The sequence below is a fragment of the Balearica regulorum genome, chromosome 3 (assembly GCF_011004875.1).
Source record: "Balearica regulorum gibbericeps isolate bBalReg1 chromosome 3, bBalReg1.pri, whole genome shotgun sequence".
In the NCBI taxonomy this organism is placed as follows: domain Eukaryota; kingdom Metazoa; phylum Chordata; class Aves; order Gruiformes; family Gruidae; genus Balearica; species Balearica regulorum.
Window position 1 is genome coordinate 98,051,149 of NC_046186.1, and position 17,681 is coordinate 98,068,829.

At 37.3% G+C, this 17,681-nt stretch overlaps 1 protein-coding gene across 10 annotated transcripts in view; it reads right to left on the reverse strand.

The window, feature by feature from the left end:
• The window catches only part of PLEKHH2 (pleckstrin homology, MyTH4 and FERM domain containing H2), a 58,687-nt gene that overhangs the window by 24,236 nt on the left and 16,770 nt on the right, over positions 1 to 17,681 (reverse strand). For 9 of the 10 annotated variants that reach the window (XM_075749119.1, XM_075749120.1, XM_075749123.1 and 6 more), the window contains 12 exons: positions 15,068 to 15,130; positions 13,886 to 14,035; positions 13,350 to 13,433; positions 11,793 to 11,874; positions 9,788 to 9,970; positions 7,038 to 8,026; positions 5,941 to 6,016; positions 4,937 to 5,031; positions 4,159 to 4,303; positions 1,845 to 1,981; positions 674 to 784; positions 325 to 411 (listed from right to left, as the gene is read on the reverse strand). In XM_075749119.1, the coding sequence (XP_075605234.1) occupies positions 325 to 411; positions 674 to 784; positions 1,845 to 1,981; positions 4,159 to 4,303; positions 4,937 to 5,031; positions 5,941 to 6,016; positions 7,038 to 8,026; positions 9,788 to 9,970; positions 11,793 to 11,874; positions 13,350 to 13,433; positions 13,886 to 14,035; positions 15,068 to 15,130 (2,202 nt within the window). The remainder of the gene's footprint in view (positions 1 to 324; positions 412 to 673; positions 785 to 1,844; positions 1,982 to 4,158; positions 4,304 to 4,936; positions 5,032 to 5,940; positions 6,017 to 7,037; positions 8,027 to 9,787; positions 9,971 to 11,792; positions 11,875 to 13,349; positions 13,434 to 13,885; positions 14,036 to 15,067; positions 15,131 to 17,681) is intronic. The other variant, XM_075749124.1, reaches the window with a different exon arrangement.

Genomic DNA, 17,681 nt, shown 5'->3' on the forward strand with positions numbered 1-17,681 from the left:
CAGGACAGCAGAGTTCAGAAAACTCAATTTATCTCCTTTCAGACAAACAACTTCTCTCAACCCTAATGGCTGGCCCCAAGACTACTCTCTTCATTTATATCTCATATGTGATGATCTGACTTTTGTTGCAATACAAACAAGACTACATGTAGGCCTTTCTATAGTGTCTGTAACTGAAATGATTCTTTGCTTTCAGACAAAGGGCACTGATTAATTCCAAGTCCACACTTGGACTTCCAGTGCAATAGGGACTGGAACAAGAGGTTGTTTTTGGGGATGGAGGGAATCAATACCCACTGAAACACAGATGGGAAAAGCAGGCACCTGAATTGTTTGTTTTCCATCACCCCTTTCAATGTGGCTAGATGCATTTAGCTCAATTTGACCTTGAGGTTTTCGAATGACATCACTCTGTATGGAAAGAATGGAAAAAGAATATTTTAAATCTACCAAAAAATAGCAATAAATAATTATAGATCTCATTTAACCATTAGTCTTGATAAACACTTCCTAGTTAGACATTGAGTACTTTCTACACCTCTTGAGGAACTGAGTCATGAATTACTCTCTAACAGCTCAGACACCAGGAATGCATTTCTTTTCCTTCTAGCAGCCCTAGATTCTCAGTAAAAACAACCTAATATTAAACAGCAAGTAAGTTGCATGTACTTACTGGAGATTTGTAGTATAGTAATTCGCCTCCTTTAAGCACAAACCACCGTCGTTTCCAGGTCTTTACTTTACCACCCATTTTTAACAGATATCCAGATTTTTCCAAAGGTTCCTGATTATTCAGAAGTTAGATAAAAAGTAGTTAGGTACACACATATACCCCTCAAAGATATGTATAAATACACACACACATATACAGATATTTTAATTACTTTAAAGCATGCTAAATAATAATTACAGTATTTGATGAGACTTTTAGTCCAACAACAAAGTTTTTACAAGCATCAATTAAGACAAATGACATGCATCTGGAATAAGTAATTAATGTCATGAAGGAGAGTAAGGGATTTGCCCAGAACTATACAAAAGAATGAAGAATATGATGATTCCTGTTTTTACGTTCTGGTTATTTATATTAAACAAGGAACAAAATGAATATAATGTAAATATATTTTTTCCCAACTTCAGGGCCTAACCTACACACCATATATACAGCAGTGTAATTCAGAGCTCCACACAGACATACTTCTAGTGTGTACACCTGTAGAACAGAGTTCACAGTTTTGCTTTGTGAAGAAAGCTTAAAATAAATTATTTTAATCACCAGGCAGTCAATCCACTTGCATGTCAAGACACTAACTACTAACATAGGCCATTAAAAAACAGACCAGTACCCCATAATGGTTTGGTTTCTTTGACCTGTCCTCACATGTTACTCTACTTATGGTTTCTCTACTGCCTAAAGTTGTTTTCCCTGTACGAGCAATGCTATAGAAACATATTACTGGACATAGATTTCTACTGATGCCTCCAGTGCCTTCAGTGGAATGTCCTATTTCCCTGAATATTCAAATAAGGTGATTTTAGTATTTCATATGCAATTCGATATAAGATCTGGTTCCAAGAAAGGAAAATCTTAAGTACTTTGAACTTTCTTCTGGAATTATCTGCCTATTTCCATTCATTATATAGAAAGCTCAGAATTATCCTCCACTTTCCTTCAATCATTATAGTCTTATATGGCTAACTTATTGTTGGTATATTTTGCTATTTGTACTCATAAGGCAGTCTGTGAGTCAGCAAGACTGAATATAGTGACTTGGTAGCCACTTTGAACATAAATATACACACAGCACCACAGGTACACTTCTTCACAGAACTTCAGTACTCACATTTTTTCCGTTATCACTAGATGAGGAAGAGGTCTTCGGAAGTTTCTGCTCTGGCTCTGAACAGTCTGTATCTACTGAATATGCATCTGGAGGAATAGCATAGTCACTTTCTGAGGTCACAGAAGACAGAGACACCCCTGAGTTAAAAGAAGAAAGATGTTTCTTTTTTTTATTATTATTACATTAGAAACAAATGAGATCAGAATATCCATGCAGAATGAATATCTGAGTAGGATCTGCAGGCAAACACAAGTATCAAGATAAATCCATCGAGAACCAAGCATTTTTTTAAGTATCAGCGTATCAAAATATTAGCACAGTGCTAATACCTGAATTCCATTTTCTTCATAATTAAACAGAGTTTAAGTCACTTGTGAATGAAACAACAAATAAATGTCTTCTATATATTATCACCTTCTGTTACATTACAACACCTTTTTTAAGGAGGGAGTTAGTGCCATGCATCGTACTCATTCTCTAGAAAACACATACAAGTTCTTTAATTAAACTAAGCAACTTTCCCCTTCCCCTTTCTATCATTCACTCTAGTATCTGGATTTCTCATGCAACTGCTTGTTTACTAAGAAGCTGTGCTCAAGATCTGCTATATGTTGAGGTTGTAGGTGACTGTCTTTATTTAGCGATTTGTATGCGTTTTTATACTGATGATTTCTAAAAATCTGAATTCCAGATTTCAGGATTTATTTTTTTAAAAGTTTATTAGCTTTAACCCTGAAAAAAATGCACCCTATTTTCAATTCTAGTTAATCAGCAATAAAAATTCAAACTTCTCCCTTATTTATTATAGAAATAATTATTTTCAAATGTGTGAGCATGTCTGTTTGTAAAGTTTTACTTTCTGACTAGTGTTCTACTCTGTCAGCTTACTCTGCAAGAGGGAAATGAATATGCCTTGTTTCCTTTGTTTCATTAATGTCCAAACTCATTTGCCAATTTTATATTAGAAAAAAGCTTTATTGCTTTGGTAAGCCACCTGGGCTTTCAAAGTGGGTTCTTCTCATGGACGATCCTTAATAACAAATACGCAGCAAGCTAATTATGCGCACAGTGGAATTTGTGACTGCCTGGATTTTTAAACAATGTGATCTCAACAAAGATACATACATGTGTGTTTTGTGGTTAAGAAGGGAGAAGCCCATGGTGAGGCAGGCTGTCCCCCTGCAGCCCATGCTCATGGAGGCTGATGGTAGAGCAGATATCCACCTGCAGCCCATGGAGGACCCCATGCTGGAGCAGGTGGATGCACCCGAAGGAGGCTGTGACCCTGTGGGAAGCCCACGCTGGACCAGGCTCCTGGCAGGACCTGTGGCCCCATGGAGAGAGGAGCCCACTTCAGGAGAGTGGACTTGTGATCCCGTGGGGGACCCAGGCTGGAGCAGTCTGGTCCTGAAGGACTGCACTCCGTGGAAGGAACCCACGCTGGAGCAGGGGAAGAGTGTGAGAAGTCGTCCCCCAGAGGAGGAAGGAGCAGTAGAGACAACGTGTGATGAACTGACCACAACCCCCATTCCCCGTCCTCCTGTGCCGCTGGGAGGAGGAGGGAGAGAATTCAGGAGTGAAGTTAAGCCTGGAAAGAAGGGGGGAGGGGGAAGGTTTTTTAAGATTTATTTTCTCATTATCCTACTCTTATTTGATTGGTAATTAAATTAATTTTCCCCAAGTTGAATGTGTTTTGCCCATGATGGTAATCAGTGAGTGACCTCTCCCTGTCCTCACCTTGACCCACGAGCCTTTCATTATATTTTCTCTCCCCTGTCCAGCTGAGGAGGGGAGTGATAGAACGGCTTGGTGGGCACCTGGCCTCCAGCCAGGGTCAACCCACCACACTGCATGAGATGACACAACTAATTACTGTGTTGAGGGAACTTTTCCACCTGCTTTCTGATCACGTTAAACTGCTACCTTGTTTTATAAACTTGATTATATGTGGGGTTTTTTTTCTGATGGCAATTACCCTTTTCTAGGTCATTTTTACCTGCCTACAATTAAATGTCAAGGAAGTCCTTGGCATGACAGAGTATCAATAGAATGGAGCTTCTTGCTTTAAATGTACAAGTCACTTTGCCCTCAGGACAACAACCAGCTACTAGATGAATGCCTTAAAAAGTCACCTATAATAACAGCAATAAAAACAAAGCCATGTATAACAGCCCTTTCTCCTGCATGATTAATAGAGCTAGGCTTCGATAGCTGACATAGAAGTCTAGATATAAGATGTCCATGCTGTTTAAGGAAGAACTGGCCAGTTTTCCAAACTTCCCAGAAATTATTTGTTCTTATGTTTTTTGCCTACCTCGTTTCATAGCCCGAGGACTACCCGGATTACTTTTGCTTCGAGAATCAGACTCAGTAGTCCTTGAGCTGGACCAAGAGCTGTCTTCTTCCTCAGATCCTGACGAGTCATCTATAAATGGGCTGTTGCTTATTTGAGTTGCTTTCTGCAGAAATTAACACAACGTTCTTTGATACCTTGCATAAAGGGTATCAGTCATTTCTTTCATAGTGTGGCAGAGCTCTGCCGGCTTCTTAACATTCAAAGCTGTTCTTACTTGGGTTGTGAGTTTTGGCACACAAATACCAACATGAAACTGAATTCCCTCTGCCCTCTGTATCCTCAACCACCCCCACACTTTAAAACAGAAACCTGAGGTAGTTCAAGGCATGGGTCTTTCCAAATCACAAAAGGCTGCCAGAAAACAAACAATGCTGTAATTAGTTACTGCTGGCTATCCGACTACAAACAGCTTTGGCACTGACACAAAGACATTTCTACACATACGCACACTTAATTATGGCATTGAACGCCATGTGGCTCTGTTTAATAATTAACAAGCCTTTAGAAAAAATCAGCAAGGAACCTAAGAAGAATTGACCTGGGCTGGTAACATTTTATAAGCAGCAATAATTTTTTTTCCAGCTATTTGACATTTTCATTACTTCTGGGGTTCTGTGATCTCTAACCATCATCTTATGACATATTTGGCATGGTAGCATCAAATGGGAACCATCAAGTTCCTGGATGAGAAGCCTAATGGTATTTAAAAATTTCCTTTTAACAGTAATACAGTTACCCCTTTCAAAGTGGTATAGACAGGAGTGGTCATGTTCTTATATATCAGAGATGTATATAATCCGGATATGGAGTATGATGTTAGTGAAACAGCACCTAAAAAAAGCAACATATTATATAAATGACCTTCCTAATTTACCCCTCAATTAACCAAATTCTAATGTAAATTTTTGCATGGTATAATCACAGAATTATAGAATGGTTTGGGTGGGAAGGGACCTTAAAGATCATCTAGTTCCAACCCCCCCTGCCACGGGCAGGGACACCCTCCACTAGACCAGGTTGCCCAAAGCCCCATCCAACCTGGCCTTGAACACTTCCAGGGAGGGGACATCTACAACTTCTCCGGGCAACCTGTTCCAGTGCCTCACCACCCTCATAGTGGAGAATTTCTTCCTAATATCTAATCTAAATCTGCCCTCTTTCAGCGTAAGGCCATTACCGCTTGTCCTATCGCTACTTGCCTTTGTAAACAGTCCCTCTCCAGCTTTCTTATGGGGCCCCTTTAGGTACTGGAAGGCAGCTATAAGGTCTCCCTGGAGCCTTCTTTTCTCCAGGCTGAACAAGCCCAACTCTCAGCCTGTAACTGCTATAACTGCTATAAAAAGCAAACTAACTCCTGAACTGGTTTGGATGTGAGATTTATAGCTTTTCGAAATTTACAGTGGTTTTAAGGAGTATAAATAATTGCAGTCATAACCGTTAACCCTTTTTAAATTGAAAGTATAATATCTTACCTTGGTACCTGCTATAGAATCTTCAAAGTGAATTGCAAAGAAAACTGGAGTGAACAAAGTACAAATTCAACACAAAGTCAAGAGGCAAGGTAATAGAAGACAATGGAAAGATAACCAATCATCTTCTAGTTTTTAAATAGCAGATAACTAAATCTTCATGAAAGTATCTTAGAGGAACATGGGAACATGGGACATTTGGTCCTTGCTTACAAATCACCATAAGAAGAGAATTCTTGTTTGTGAGACAATGAACAGCTAAACCACTTACTTTTGTTAAGAGATTCCACGGTGAAAGCTTCAGACATCCTTAAACCAGATTTGGCTACAGCATAAATTCTGCTTTCCTATACAAGCAGAATGGATTTGATGGTAGATAATTAAATGCAGATGTAGATAATTAAAACACAAAAATTACTTTTCTTCTGTTTAGCCTCCCCATAGCCTCCTAGTCTTTGTGTTAGTACAACAATGTGATAAAATGGTTGATAAAATAGTGTTATCAGTAGCAGCTGAAAAATGCATCCTTATTTTAAATGCCATACCCACCATACCCATACACTGTTCCAACCTTTTTTCCACACAGTGCTTGCCCTTACAGATAACTTTTTAAAAATACTGCTATCATGGGCCAAAGAAACTATGGCAAGAATATTTTTTTAAAGGAAGACTGTATGTTAAGAACAGAGAAATGCCATTATGGAGGCAACTTTTCAACAGTTTTGTGTTAAAAGATCACAATAAGAAAATCCATAATGAAAAAATATGCACGAAAATATATACATAGAAAAGCTGTTATATTAACATATTCTTCATCTCTGAATCATTAATAAATCTCTGACTGTGGAAGTGCAGAATCAGTGAGTCTAGACACAGTTAATTTTGGATTTTGTGTAAAAAATATTAATATCTATTTTAATTCCCTGATTGATGGCTTTAAAATTTTACTTGCAAATGTGATCAATAACTTTCGTAATCTGTAGTTGTCTTCTGTCAACTTAATTGTCTCGATTGTGAGTAGTACAATTGTTATAGCAAAGGCACTGACACCAGCACTCTTAGGCTCTGTTAGTGTTAAAGAAATAAATGCAGGCGCAAGCTTGTTTGATATACTCACAAGGACATATGTAACTTAGATGTGACATGAAAAAATTGGTTTTATCTACAAAAATAGTGACTTTGTTTTTCAGCAGCAGAAATGCTGTTCTTCAAATCAAACTTGCTTCTGAGTTTGTCCTCTTAGTTCCAATTAAGGTAATGCCTCGTCTTGTCATCAAAGAGAATTAGAAAGGTAGAAGCAACAAAAACCATAGAAAAGAAGCATGAAAATGAGTTTGTTTCACTAGTAGGATATATGATTACACTTACCCAGGAAGGAAATCGATGTAATGGAGGGGTTGGAGGTTTGTTGTTAGCACCCTTTTTTGTCGTATCACCAGGTTCCTGGGCTTCAGCATTTTGTGCTTCAGTGCAGTCATAGGTAAACACTCCTTCATCACAGCCAATCTCCATTTTCTCTAAAATACCAGTTTCTTCTCCATCCACCAGATCAATGTCTGTTTCCTGAGGTCTCCATGGACGTATCATGCTTATGGCATTTCTATTTCTGCCAAACATTCTGTCAGAACTCAGCTGGGGCTGGCTTAGATGTTTCTTTACTAATGCTGAATTTATACTAAACACATTAGGAGTCCGTAACTTTGGAGGTGGCAAATTTGAGGGAGAATCTGATGGCGTTGTGCATTGAGAACCTGCAGAAGTTGCTAGAATTGGGTATTTGGGTGTCAGAGCAGGGGTTAAAATTGGACTTGGGGTATTTGCCTCACTGGATGAGGATGAATAATCTAGACTCTGAGATTGAAATTTCTTATTCAGTTCATCTGAAGAACTATCTCGGTCTTTCTTTTTACTTGTGAAATCAGAGTTGGACTTTCCACCTGGATTGCTCTGGCCTTTTCTTTGGGCCCCTTGCTGCCAGGAGTATAACTTCTTGTGCTGAGTCCTCTGAACACCAAAACTCTCTTCTTCAAATAGAGAACTACTGTCATCAGATGCTGTCAAACACATTTCACTGCCCATTCTACTGCACCTGGCATTCTCTTCAGATGTGTGGCTTGAGAGAGTTGATGCACACCTAGATTTCAGTCCTTTATTGTCTCCTGCATCCTCGTCCGAGCTCCAGTCACTCCCGGTAGTGCAGGAGTTCTTTGACATGTCACTGTCTATGTCTTTAGATGAACAGCTCGTTCTCACATTTTTGTTCTGATCTGATCCAGAGGAACTTTGTTGCAATGACTTCTGACCTTTATTGCTCTCATGTGCAGGACCAGCACAAGTAGTTTCCAGGATATCCTTCTCTGGAGGAGAAATACAATGAACATGAGAAAATTACTTTGGCAAACTTGACTGCTGAAGGATTTTGTCATCATATCTGCAAATAGTAAGTAGGTAATCATTTCAAATGTGTAAGGACATCGAAGGTGTTTTAATGTTGTACCTAAAAAACCTTAAGAAAAATATTATAAATTTTTGAATGCAACTGAAGTTGCAATGATGCTTGCCAAAAAACTGTAACAGACATTACTCAAAGTTCTGGCCAAACTAAAAATGGCAATAAATGTAAAGACGAGCAGAGTGGAGCCATATTTTAAAGTAATCCAGATATGTATGAAAACAAAACAAAACAAAAAAGCAAAACAAAGGCTTACAAGGGCATATAAACTTAGCTGCTTTATTAAATCTAAGGAAAATTAAAATTTAGTAAAAGCTTGTCAGAAAATATTTACATTAACAAATCAAGTATTCTGAGCATTTCTACAGTGTTTATATACAGAAATTTCTTCTGCAAGCTATTATTGGCTTCCTGGTGGTGAATGCTTACAATACACAAGAGAGGCTCATGAAAAATGCTTAGGCAAAGACGCTGTATTAAAAATAGCTTTGCTTATGCTGTTCACTTTTACCTGGTTTTGCAAGAGGGGACTATAGCTTGCAGTGTGTCAGTGAGGCCTACGTGCTTCCCCTGAGTTAAAACAGATGCAAGAACTGGGGCTTTTTTGCACAGACACTTGGGAGGCAAAGTTAATGTTAAATAACTACATGAAGTTAAAGTGGATTGGATAAGGCAAAGATTTTAATTGAGTCCACATTAAAGTAATGAAGTCACAAAAGCTGAACTGTTTCCATCTAGGCAAGCCTAAGGTTCTATTTCTTATCCTTTCCCTTGAAAAAAATAATTCTTACTTCAATTCCCTCACCTATAAAAATGGAAATAATAATACATACTCACTTTTATAATGAACTTGATATCATATAAATATACAGAATATTAAGAGGATCTACTTCAGTTTCTCATTTTCTACAGACCTTGATTTGCAATTTTAGGCACCATGATTAACTGTGGAGAAAATGCTGAGGTCATAAATAGTACTGTGGGACTCAAACGAAGGACCAGAGCATTAGTCTCCTTCCTGTGCTTTTCACTGCTTAAGGGAAGCAGCAAGTTGCAATGGACTTGCTTAATGCTCATAGTAGCACAGCAGCACACCAACTTGCTGGCATTACCAGACTTCAGGGCTTGTTGGGGAAATTGTATGAATCCTGATCAGGGAGCTTTCTCCTTCTTTGGACAGGAAATAATGGAGCAAAAAGATGCCTCAGAGTCTTCTATTTTTTCTGACCTTGATCATACTAATAAAAGATTACTGAGTTGATCTTGTTGAGTTAGGGCATAAAACTAACACTGGGACAGCAGTGATAGCACAGATAAAATATACAGAAACTGGACTTAGGTGAGACACTACACAGGCATAAAAATGTAAAAGCCCTCCCCAAAGGGACTGGCAGCCTTAAACTCCTCATGCTACTGTGGAGCAAACCTGGGCCACAAGAAATTCTCTCCTTTGCAGCCAAAGCACCTGTCAGCCACTGCAAGCTGCCAAACAATGTGTTAGTGGTATTATGGAGACTCTAGTGCTCAACAGGATTTCTTCCTAGTAATAGAAACTAGCATTAAAGAGGGAGAGAGTACGGCTATGTACTTTGAAAACTGGTTTAGATACACTGACATAGTTTTCTACCTGTGTCAGAATAAAATGGCAGTATTGGTGACTAGGTACCTAGCATGTTTTTGCCTTCGGTGTAGTCTGACTCTTCAGGTGAAGACTTGCTTATTTCTTCAAACTTGGGAGATGGTTGAGGACTTCTTGCTCTGTTTGAAAAGCATCCAAAAGTCAAACTGCTTAGTCGCTGACACTCTCCAGGTTTTTGTGTTGACGTAGCAGATTTCTTGCCCGTAGCTTCTGAAGAATAGTAATTCAGAAATCTTGTGTTAATGGGATGTAGCAAGCTATGCTACCGCTCTCTTTACTCTGCAGTGTAAACGTTTTTTCAAGATAACTAAAATTTAGCAAAAAGATAATAAAAAACTATTATAGGAATAAAAATCTACTTGATACTTCCCCATATCTAAAGAAACCCAGAACTACATTTCCAGTGCTTAAAGATTTATTTTTTTTTAGTATAGAAAGGAAAAAAAAGCTCTTTGAACAATTTCACAGCAATTAGATAGAAAGCATGCACTTAATACAGAATGAAAACCCAGTGGAAATACCTGATTTTATTCTGCTGTGACTGAAATTAAGCCTATGTATTGGTCTAGGATATATAATATGGGAAAGACTGTAGAACAATAGTACTAAAGTATGTGGTGGCTTTCCCTTCAGATAAAAATATTAAGAGAATCTGTAACAGGTAGTACAGCAAATATAAAGGATTAAGTTACCAGGTTTAGAAGGTATATATGGAGGACTCCAAGAGAAAGTGAAAGCATAATATGATTAACAGTGTTGAGAGTATGAAATCCATCCTTAGGAACAACTATTCTGCCAGAAACTGGTATCAAACAATGATGTCCATCCCTGTTTATAAAAAGTTTTGTGGCAGATCCAAGAACAAAAGGCCCTCATCCATACCTATAAACTGTTTTAAACAATACCACACGTTCCTAATTTATAGCCTGTTACCAGCACGGACACTGAAAATGGTAATAAATTTCTTAATATTTTTGAGCTTATCAGTAAATGTGTGCTGAAAACCATCTGACATATTCTTAGTGTCTCAAAAAGCCTTTGAATAGACCTCTCAGAAGAGGATGATTAATGCTATTAAGTGCTGAAGTATATAGATTTGCTGCTGATCAAAAAATAGCAAAGAAACAGAACAATCATTTCCCCAGTAACAGAGGCCCATCTTAGTTTAAAAGCTTCATATTGTGCATGTAATTTGTAAATATTTACATTTTCATACATTATGCATATTATATGTGTACACACACACATATATAGAAATATACACACATTTCTAAATGTCTGTTTATGTACATATATATATGAGATACATTATCAAGAAATGAGGGCTAGGTAGCAAACTAACAAGACTTTCCGATGAGACTAAGTTATCAGGTCAACTAAGTATGGACAGGACTGTGGGAGCCTTCAGAGAGACTTAAACAAGTTGGTTGACAGGCAACACAGTGGCAAATAAAATTAAACTTTGATTAATGCAAAATAATGCTCTTTGAGGGCATATTCCTCTTTCCCATATCTACATTTTAAGATTTTTAAATTAACTATATCCACTTGGAAGGGAACGTGGTGATAGTGTGGCTGAAATAAGGTTTTGGATGACTGTAGTCAAATGTAGTAATTTAAAAAAAATCTGATCAGAATTCTGATTCCTAACTGAGCATTTGCTAGAAAAAACAGATGCAAACTGACATTCACCTATATCTTAACAGTGCAAGGACCACCTTTGCTATAAAGAAGTAAAATAAAAGATCTGACATAAATCCAGTCAAATCTTACTACTTGTTAATAAATAACAGAGATAGATACCCATTCACTCAAAAAAAATCAGTTGTGGTTTGTCTGCATGTCTTCTTAATAAAAAATAAATTATTGCTTGTCTAACACATTCATGTACAGTCACTCTGATGTCAGTTCATACTAACTAAAATCTTTGTGATTTCACAGAATATTTCAATTATGTGGATGCACAAATTAACAGGGAGTAGAAAGAAGTACGCCATATATAGAGAAGGTTTTAAAAGATTTGTACATTTACCTTGCAGTTTAGATTGTACTGTTTTCATCTCTTTGGTTTGCTTTTGGTTGATCAAGCGAAGGTTCTGATTTTCCACCTCTAACTAAAAGCATATAAATGTAATCTCATCAACTTTTTAAAGTTATTACATTATTTAGACTTTCTCTGAATTTCTGCTTATCTAAGGATAAAGCTAGTTCAAATGGCAAGCTCCTCTCTGTTACTTCTCTTAATGCCAGTCTAGGCATTTGTTTATTCTGAACAATGAAATTCCCTGCAATGATTATTTGCTCAACTTCTGTTAAAATCATTCCCCCAACCAAGCAAACCCAAGACTCCTTTAAAAGCCTTAATAACTAAGAAAAAAGAAATCTGCATTGGCATTTTCAAATAAGAGCAGAGGGCTAGAATTACAAACTTTTGTGCCACTTGGCAAACCCAAGAGTAAGCAGAGGAATTAGAGGGAATGATGGTGCTAATGCCTCCTACCATCCCACAGCAAAGATTAAAAAGTAGGTACCAAAAAACTAAATGCAGAGAAGGTGACTTCTTGCAGGAAGAAAAAAAACCCAACAGCTCATTGCTGTAGCCCACTACCAGGAGGTGAAAATGTTGGTTCAAACTCCTGCTCTGAATTAGGCAAAGAGAAGATTTGAACCTGAATATCCCATACGACAGAGGTGAGTCATCAGTTCCACATCCCATTGGGTGACACCTAGACACCTCTGTGAAACGAGCTTGAGATTCTCCATGTTTCAAACTGAGTAAATAGTTTGGGTCATATTTGATTTTGTCCAAACTTTTTCAAGATAATTTCAGCTAAACTTAATTGCATTTTTATGAAATGATTTCAGAAACTCCTCTTGCAGACTAATAGTAAATGTTACTTCTAGTTTCCTACTTTAAAAATAATAATTTAATTGTTTTTCAACTGGACTGCGTATAATTTCCACTTAATTACAACAGAGTAGGATTTTAACTTTTATGGGCATCTTTAAATTTTATACACACGAGGAAAAAGCACAGCTGCACACCAAAACTGGCAACCTTAGGCAGGGCAAAGACATTGCTATCTCACCACAGCAGAGAAACAAGGCAGACAGCTGGTCTCTTTTGGGAATAGAGCTGGTGCCCCTGAAACTATTCACGACTAAGAGTATTGTGGGCATTGAAATATAAAAAATGATCAAGTCCTTTTTTTCTGCCAGGCCCAAGCAGACTTGGTCAGCTTTCTGGGGATTATTCACACTTCAGGCATCTGCTTGACCAAGCTCACTTTGCCAGCTAATCTCTCACAATTAGTGGAGATACGTAGACCTTCTCTCTCCACAATGAGGACCCAGACATACCAGTTGACCGAATTAGACATCAGAAGTTAATTGACACAGATACTCTGCCCTCTGGGCTGTTGTTTTCATTTTTCCACTTTCACGCAAGTAACTGCGCCAACCAATGAAACGGGGAAGCTTTTTTTTTTTTTTACTATGGCAGAAAGCTCTTGAACAGCCAAAAAACCGAAGGGATATCCAGTCACACCATTATATTTTTGTATGGTAAGTATTGTAGCAAGAGTTATACCTCATGGAGCTTGACTGTCACCCATTCTTTTATTTTAGCTGCTTTTTCTTCTATGATTTTTGCTTCTTGCAGTCTTATTTGCTTCTGGAAAAAAAAATTGACGTAAGCACATTTTTCACTGAGTATTATAGTCTGTCTGAGTAGTATCTTCAGACACAAATCCTAAGACTGCTTGAAGTAATTCAGTCTCCTGAGCAAGACATGATGATTTAAAAAAAAAAAAAAGATAAGCCCTTCATAGATGCTGCAGTTCCTCTTTCCTCTAAGAAAAATGAAAGCTCTTCAGAGGAGACAGTGAAGAGGAAGAACATCTTTCCTCTCTTAAAAGTTAGATGTTCTTTCAAAGGAGGCCAGAGTATAATTTGCAAGTGAATATACCTTATTCAAATGATACACTTCCAGTGGGAACCTCTTTAATCAAACAACAGAAATAATGCTAAACTTTTCTGTCCTCTACTGATCTTAAATTTTATTTTCCATTTGTATAATTAAGGATGGAATTGATGCTCATCTTTTGTAGCACCATTATTTCTAACCTGTTCTTCAAGTTGTTGCTCCAATTTTTGTATTCTGTCATTTTTATCTTGTATCAGGATCTCCAGATCTTGACATCTCTTATACAACCTAGTTTCTGATTCGCTTGTTTGAACATTAGCTGCTTTTAATTTTTCTTCCATGACCTGCACCTATTTGGAAAGTCAAACATACGACTAAGAAACATAATACTCCAAGTTAAAGGTAGTAATTTAATCACAAAATGGACTTAAAATTGCCCCCCCCCCAAGATTCAAGATAACCCTTCAAAGTTCTGAAGCCTATTTGAGAAGAAATTCCACAGTTCATTATGTCTCCCCACGCATCTAATACCAATACGACTGGCAAAACACTGATAGACCTTATATGGATTTTGTTAGTATCAGTGTGAGGCGTCTAGGTTTGCAACACACAAGCTGTTAGAAACACCAATATGGGAAGAATGCCATTTCTGTATAGAGAGTTGTTGTTAGCCTTAATAAACAATGTTTTAATAAATAAACAATTGCACAGTGTAAAAAACCCCAACAAATTATCAGAAGCATTCTAAAAAAAGGCTAAAAAGTACTTGGCTTGTAGTCAGGAATGTTTTCTAAGTCCAAGTTAGTGCATGAACATTTTTATTCTTCTAATTTTTAGTTTCTATCTGTCTCACAGTAAGATACAAAGGATTTTTAGGGAATACCAGAGATATGTTCATAAAATGTCTGCAGTAACTGTATCTGCCATTTGGAATCAAAAGGCAAATTTGGTTAAATATTTAGCCATGATCTCATTCTTTAGATTGCGTAACTTCTACAAGAAGAACAAAACAACATAGAATAATCCTGTTTGGAGACTGTATTGGATAGCCTCGTTTTATTTTCTCACAGATTTTCTAAAATAGGTCACTGTTTCCTCTCTGTTTCCATGTGCATCATGTATCAAAGACTCATGATGCACCAATGATGAAGCTCATTATATGTACGTATTTTTGATTCGTGCTGTTAGCTTTAACTTTATTGAACTGAATAGTGAGCAGAGAAAGGTGTTAAACATCTCTGGTAAGACAAATAAATAGATGTAAAAAGAAACTGTCTTTTCCCTTTTGAGCAATGCTTATGAAACAGCAATTTTCTGAATTTTCCTTCGTGACAGCAACATGCACATAGCTAGTGGAGATATTTTTCAATTTATATATGTACCTGCTGAAAAGCTCTCTCTGCTTGACGATCAGCATCTATAACTTGTTTCTCAAGCTGCTGCATCTGTAGATACATAAAAAACATATAGTAAAATGTCCATGCGTTCTGCCTGTTGCCAGAAATAACCACAGTGAAATGTATTTTCATGCTCTGTTTTGAAACAAGAAAAGACAGGCTGTGGTCAGGAGCATAAAATAAATCAAAGGATAAACAGTGTCAGACTGGAAAAGTCATTCATCATTATGACCATATTAAAATATTGTTAAGAATCTTCTACAGAAAAAAAAAGATAATACAACTTTTCTTCATAGTATAATTTTGTGGCTGCTATATAGCATACTGCTTTTTTTCCTTGCTACCAAGAGTAGAAGTTCCTTTGACAATAGCCCTGAAACTTTCCTCATGCAGGCTCACAGTCTTAGAAAGCGGTAAGCTCCTTCATGTCCTTCCAAAACTGTCAAGAGTAAAGGGCACTTGGCACATTATACAATTTGGCCACTAATTCCTCTGCAGTTGACAAATTTAGGTTTTGGGAAGAATTGTGCTATGAAGCCTCTCCCAGACTCTTCTGCTGTCTGTGTGAAAGGAGGAGGTATGCAGCAGAAGAGGCATGGTGGACTCAAGTGCTCCACGGAAAAAAATGTGAAAAGCCACAGTAGAAATGGATAAGGACAGAGACCAGCACAATTCGGAGGTGTAAAGGACACCCTTGAGTGATGAGAGACCCTGATCTGTTACTTTATACTGATACCTAATAAATCATAGGCTCACCCTTTGCCCTGGGCCTTGGAAAACCCTGCATTTTACATGATTTATTTCGAAGGCTTTTCCAACAATGTGAAACAGAAGAGGCCAGAAACAAATACTTTGTTTACATTTTGTTATGTTTTGTTAAGAGCCCTCTAGTCTGATTTTGGTGAACAACAAAATTATGACATCTTCAAAAAGTAAACAGTGGTTTGAAATAACACTAGAAGTACATAAGGTATTCCATGACTTAAGGACTTACTGGTTCTCAGGAAATACCTAGCTAAGACATCAGTTCATCTGAAGAGGATGAAACATCAAATAATTAACATTGGGATACTCAGTATTCAGTTTCAAAATTGTTCATAGAGAAGCATATGATACAAATAATGCAAATGAAAAGCATTTATTCCTTCACCAGTTTACTGCTTAGTTTTAAAATAATCAGTTTCATTCTGCCCTGTTTGTACTTGATTTCTGGCATCTTTCAGTTTCTTTTTCACTCTTTTTTTCTCTTCCCCATTATGTTGTCAATCACACGAAACAGTTGCATGTACTTTTAGCACCTCATCCAGACAAGGACACAGAGTCATCATTTTCTATCGATCAGAAAATGAAAATGGAGAAAATGAGTTTTCACTAACATAAAAAAAGCTGCAACTGGCCTTCCAGAACTTTCTCATACAATACAAAAACCCGAAGTCTACATCCTAGTACCACAACACACCACTGAAACAAAAGCAACAAACATTTCACAATACCCATGGTTATGGTCGGGTCCCCAATGAGCTGTTTTGCAAGAACACTTCTAAGGAAATGATCGTCCCAGTCATTCCTGTACTAACAGTCTGGACACATGGACAGGGAGAGGAGCCTTCTTTGTTCTTCTCTGGTCACATGTACTTAATGTCATATTTATATGACTTCACGTTGAGATTTTGAGTTTAATTTTTAGAATTTTGAATTCTGAAGTTACTTTCCATCCATCTTTTTGGTTTTACGTTCAAATAGAAGTTTGATTTACAAGGCTTTAATATTGTTTTTAAGATATTTCATTTTTAGTAAGTTGGGGATTCAGAAATCAAGGTTATTTCTGAATATATGGTCAGCTAACATTCCACTGCAGTACAAGCACTATGCTAAACCAAGTGCAGCTATTATATCAATAAAGAACATTGTTAATACATGATAGTATTTTGACAGAAAACCCCTTCAGATGTTTATAATGTGAAATTCACTGTTGATGAGTAGCAAGTTGTTCATCAATTTTCACAGTCAATTTTTAAATACACGATTGCCACAGCAGTAATTGGCAATTTATTTATGTCCTGTAAGTAAAATTCAGTTCAGCTCTAAGGTTGTATCAGAAACCTGGCAGATTTAACAGATGGAAATAAAACCTGAAAATGTTGCTTGCGAGGTCCACTGGGCCTACAGTGCAGCTCAGCTAGCACTGACTCGGCTTAAACCTGGAAACACCTAGTCTCTCTAGTACCATCTAATGATCACTGAACCACTGTACGAGCACTTAGCAGTGGTGCTGCTGTTCTGCATAATGCAGTGCACTAAAGACCGAAGTTCCTTCCATGTTTCTGCACTGAAACTGCACAATGCACCTCCTGCTAGGAATATATACTGTTGCACAGGACCAGGAACATAATATGTTCCTGTAGACTACTGGGACAAAGAATATAATTTGAATAAAGCTGTTGCTAAGAAGAATGTAAAGCTAGGATCCGAAGGAGCTGAGAGAATAGTTACCAAGAAAAATAGCATTCAGAGATTAAAAATGGAAGAACAAGGTTTATTTTTGCTTCCTTAAAGTGTTAACTATTTCAAGAAGGTATGATAAGAAGCTTTGCGTGAT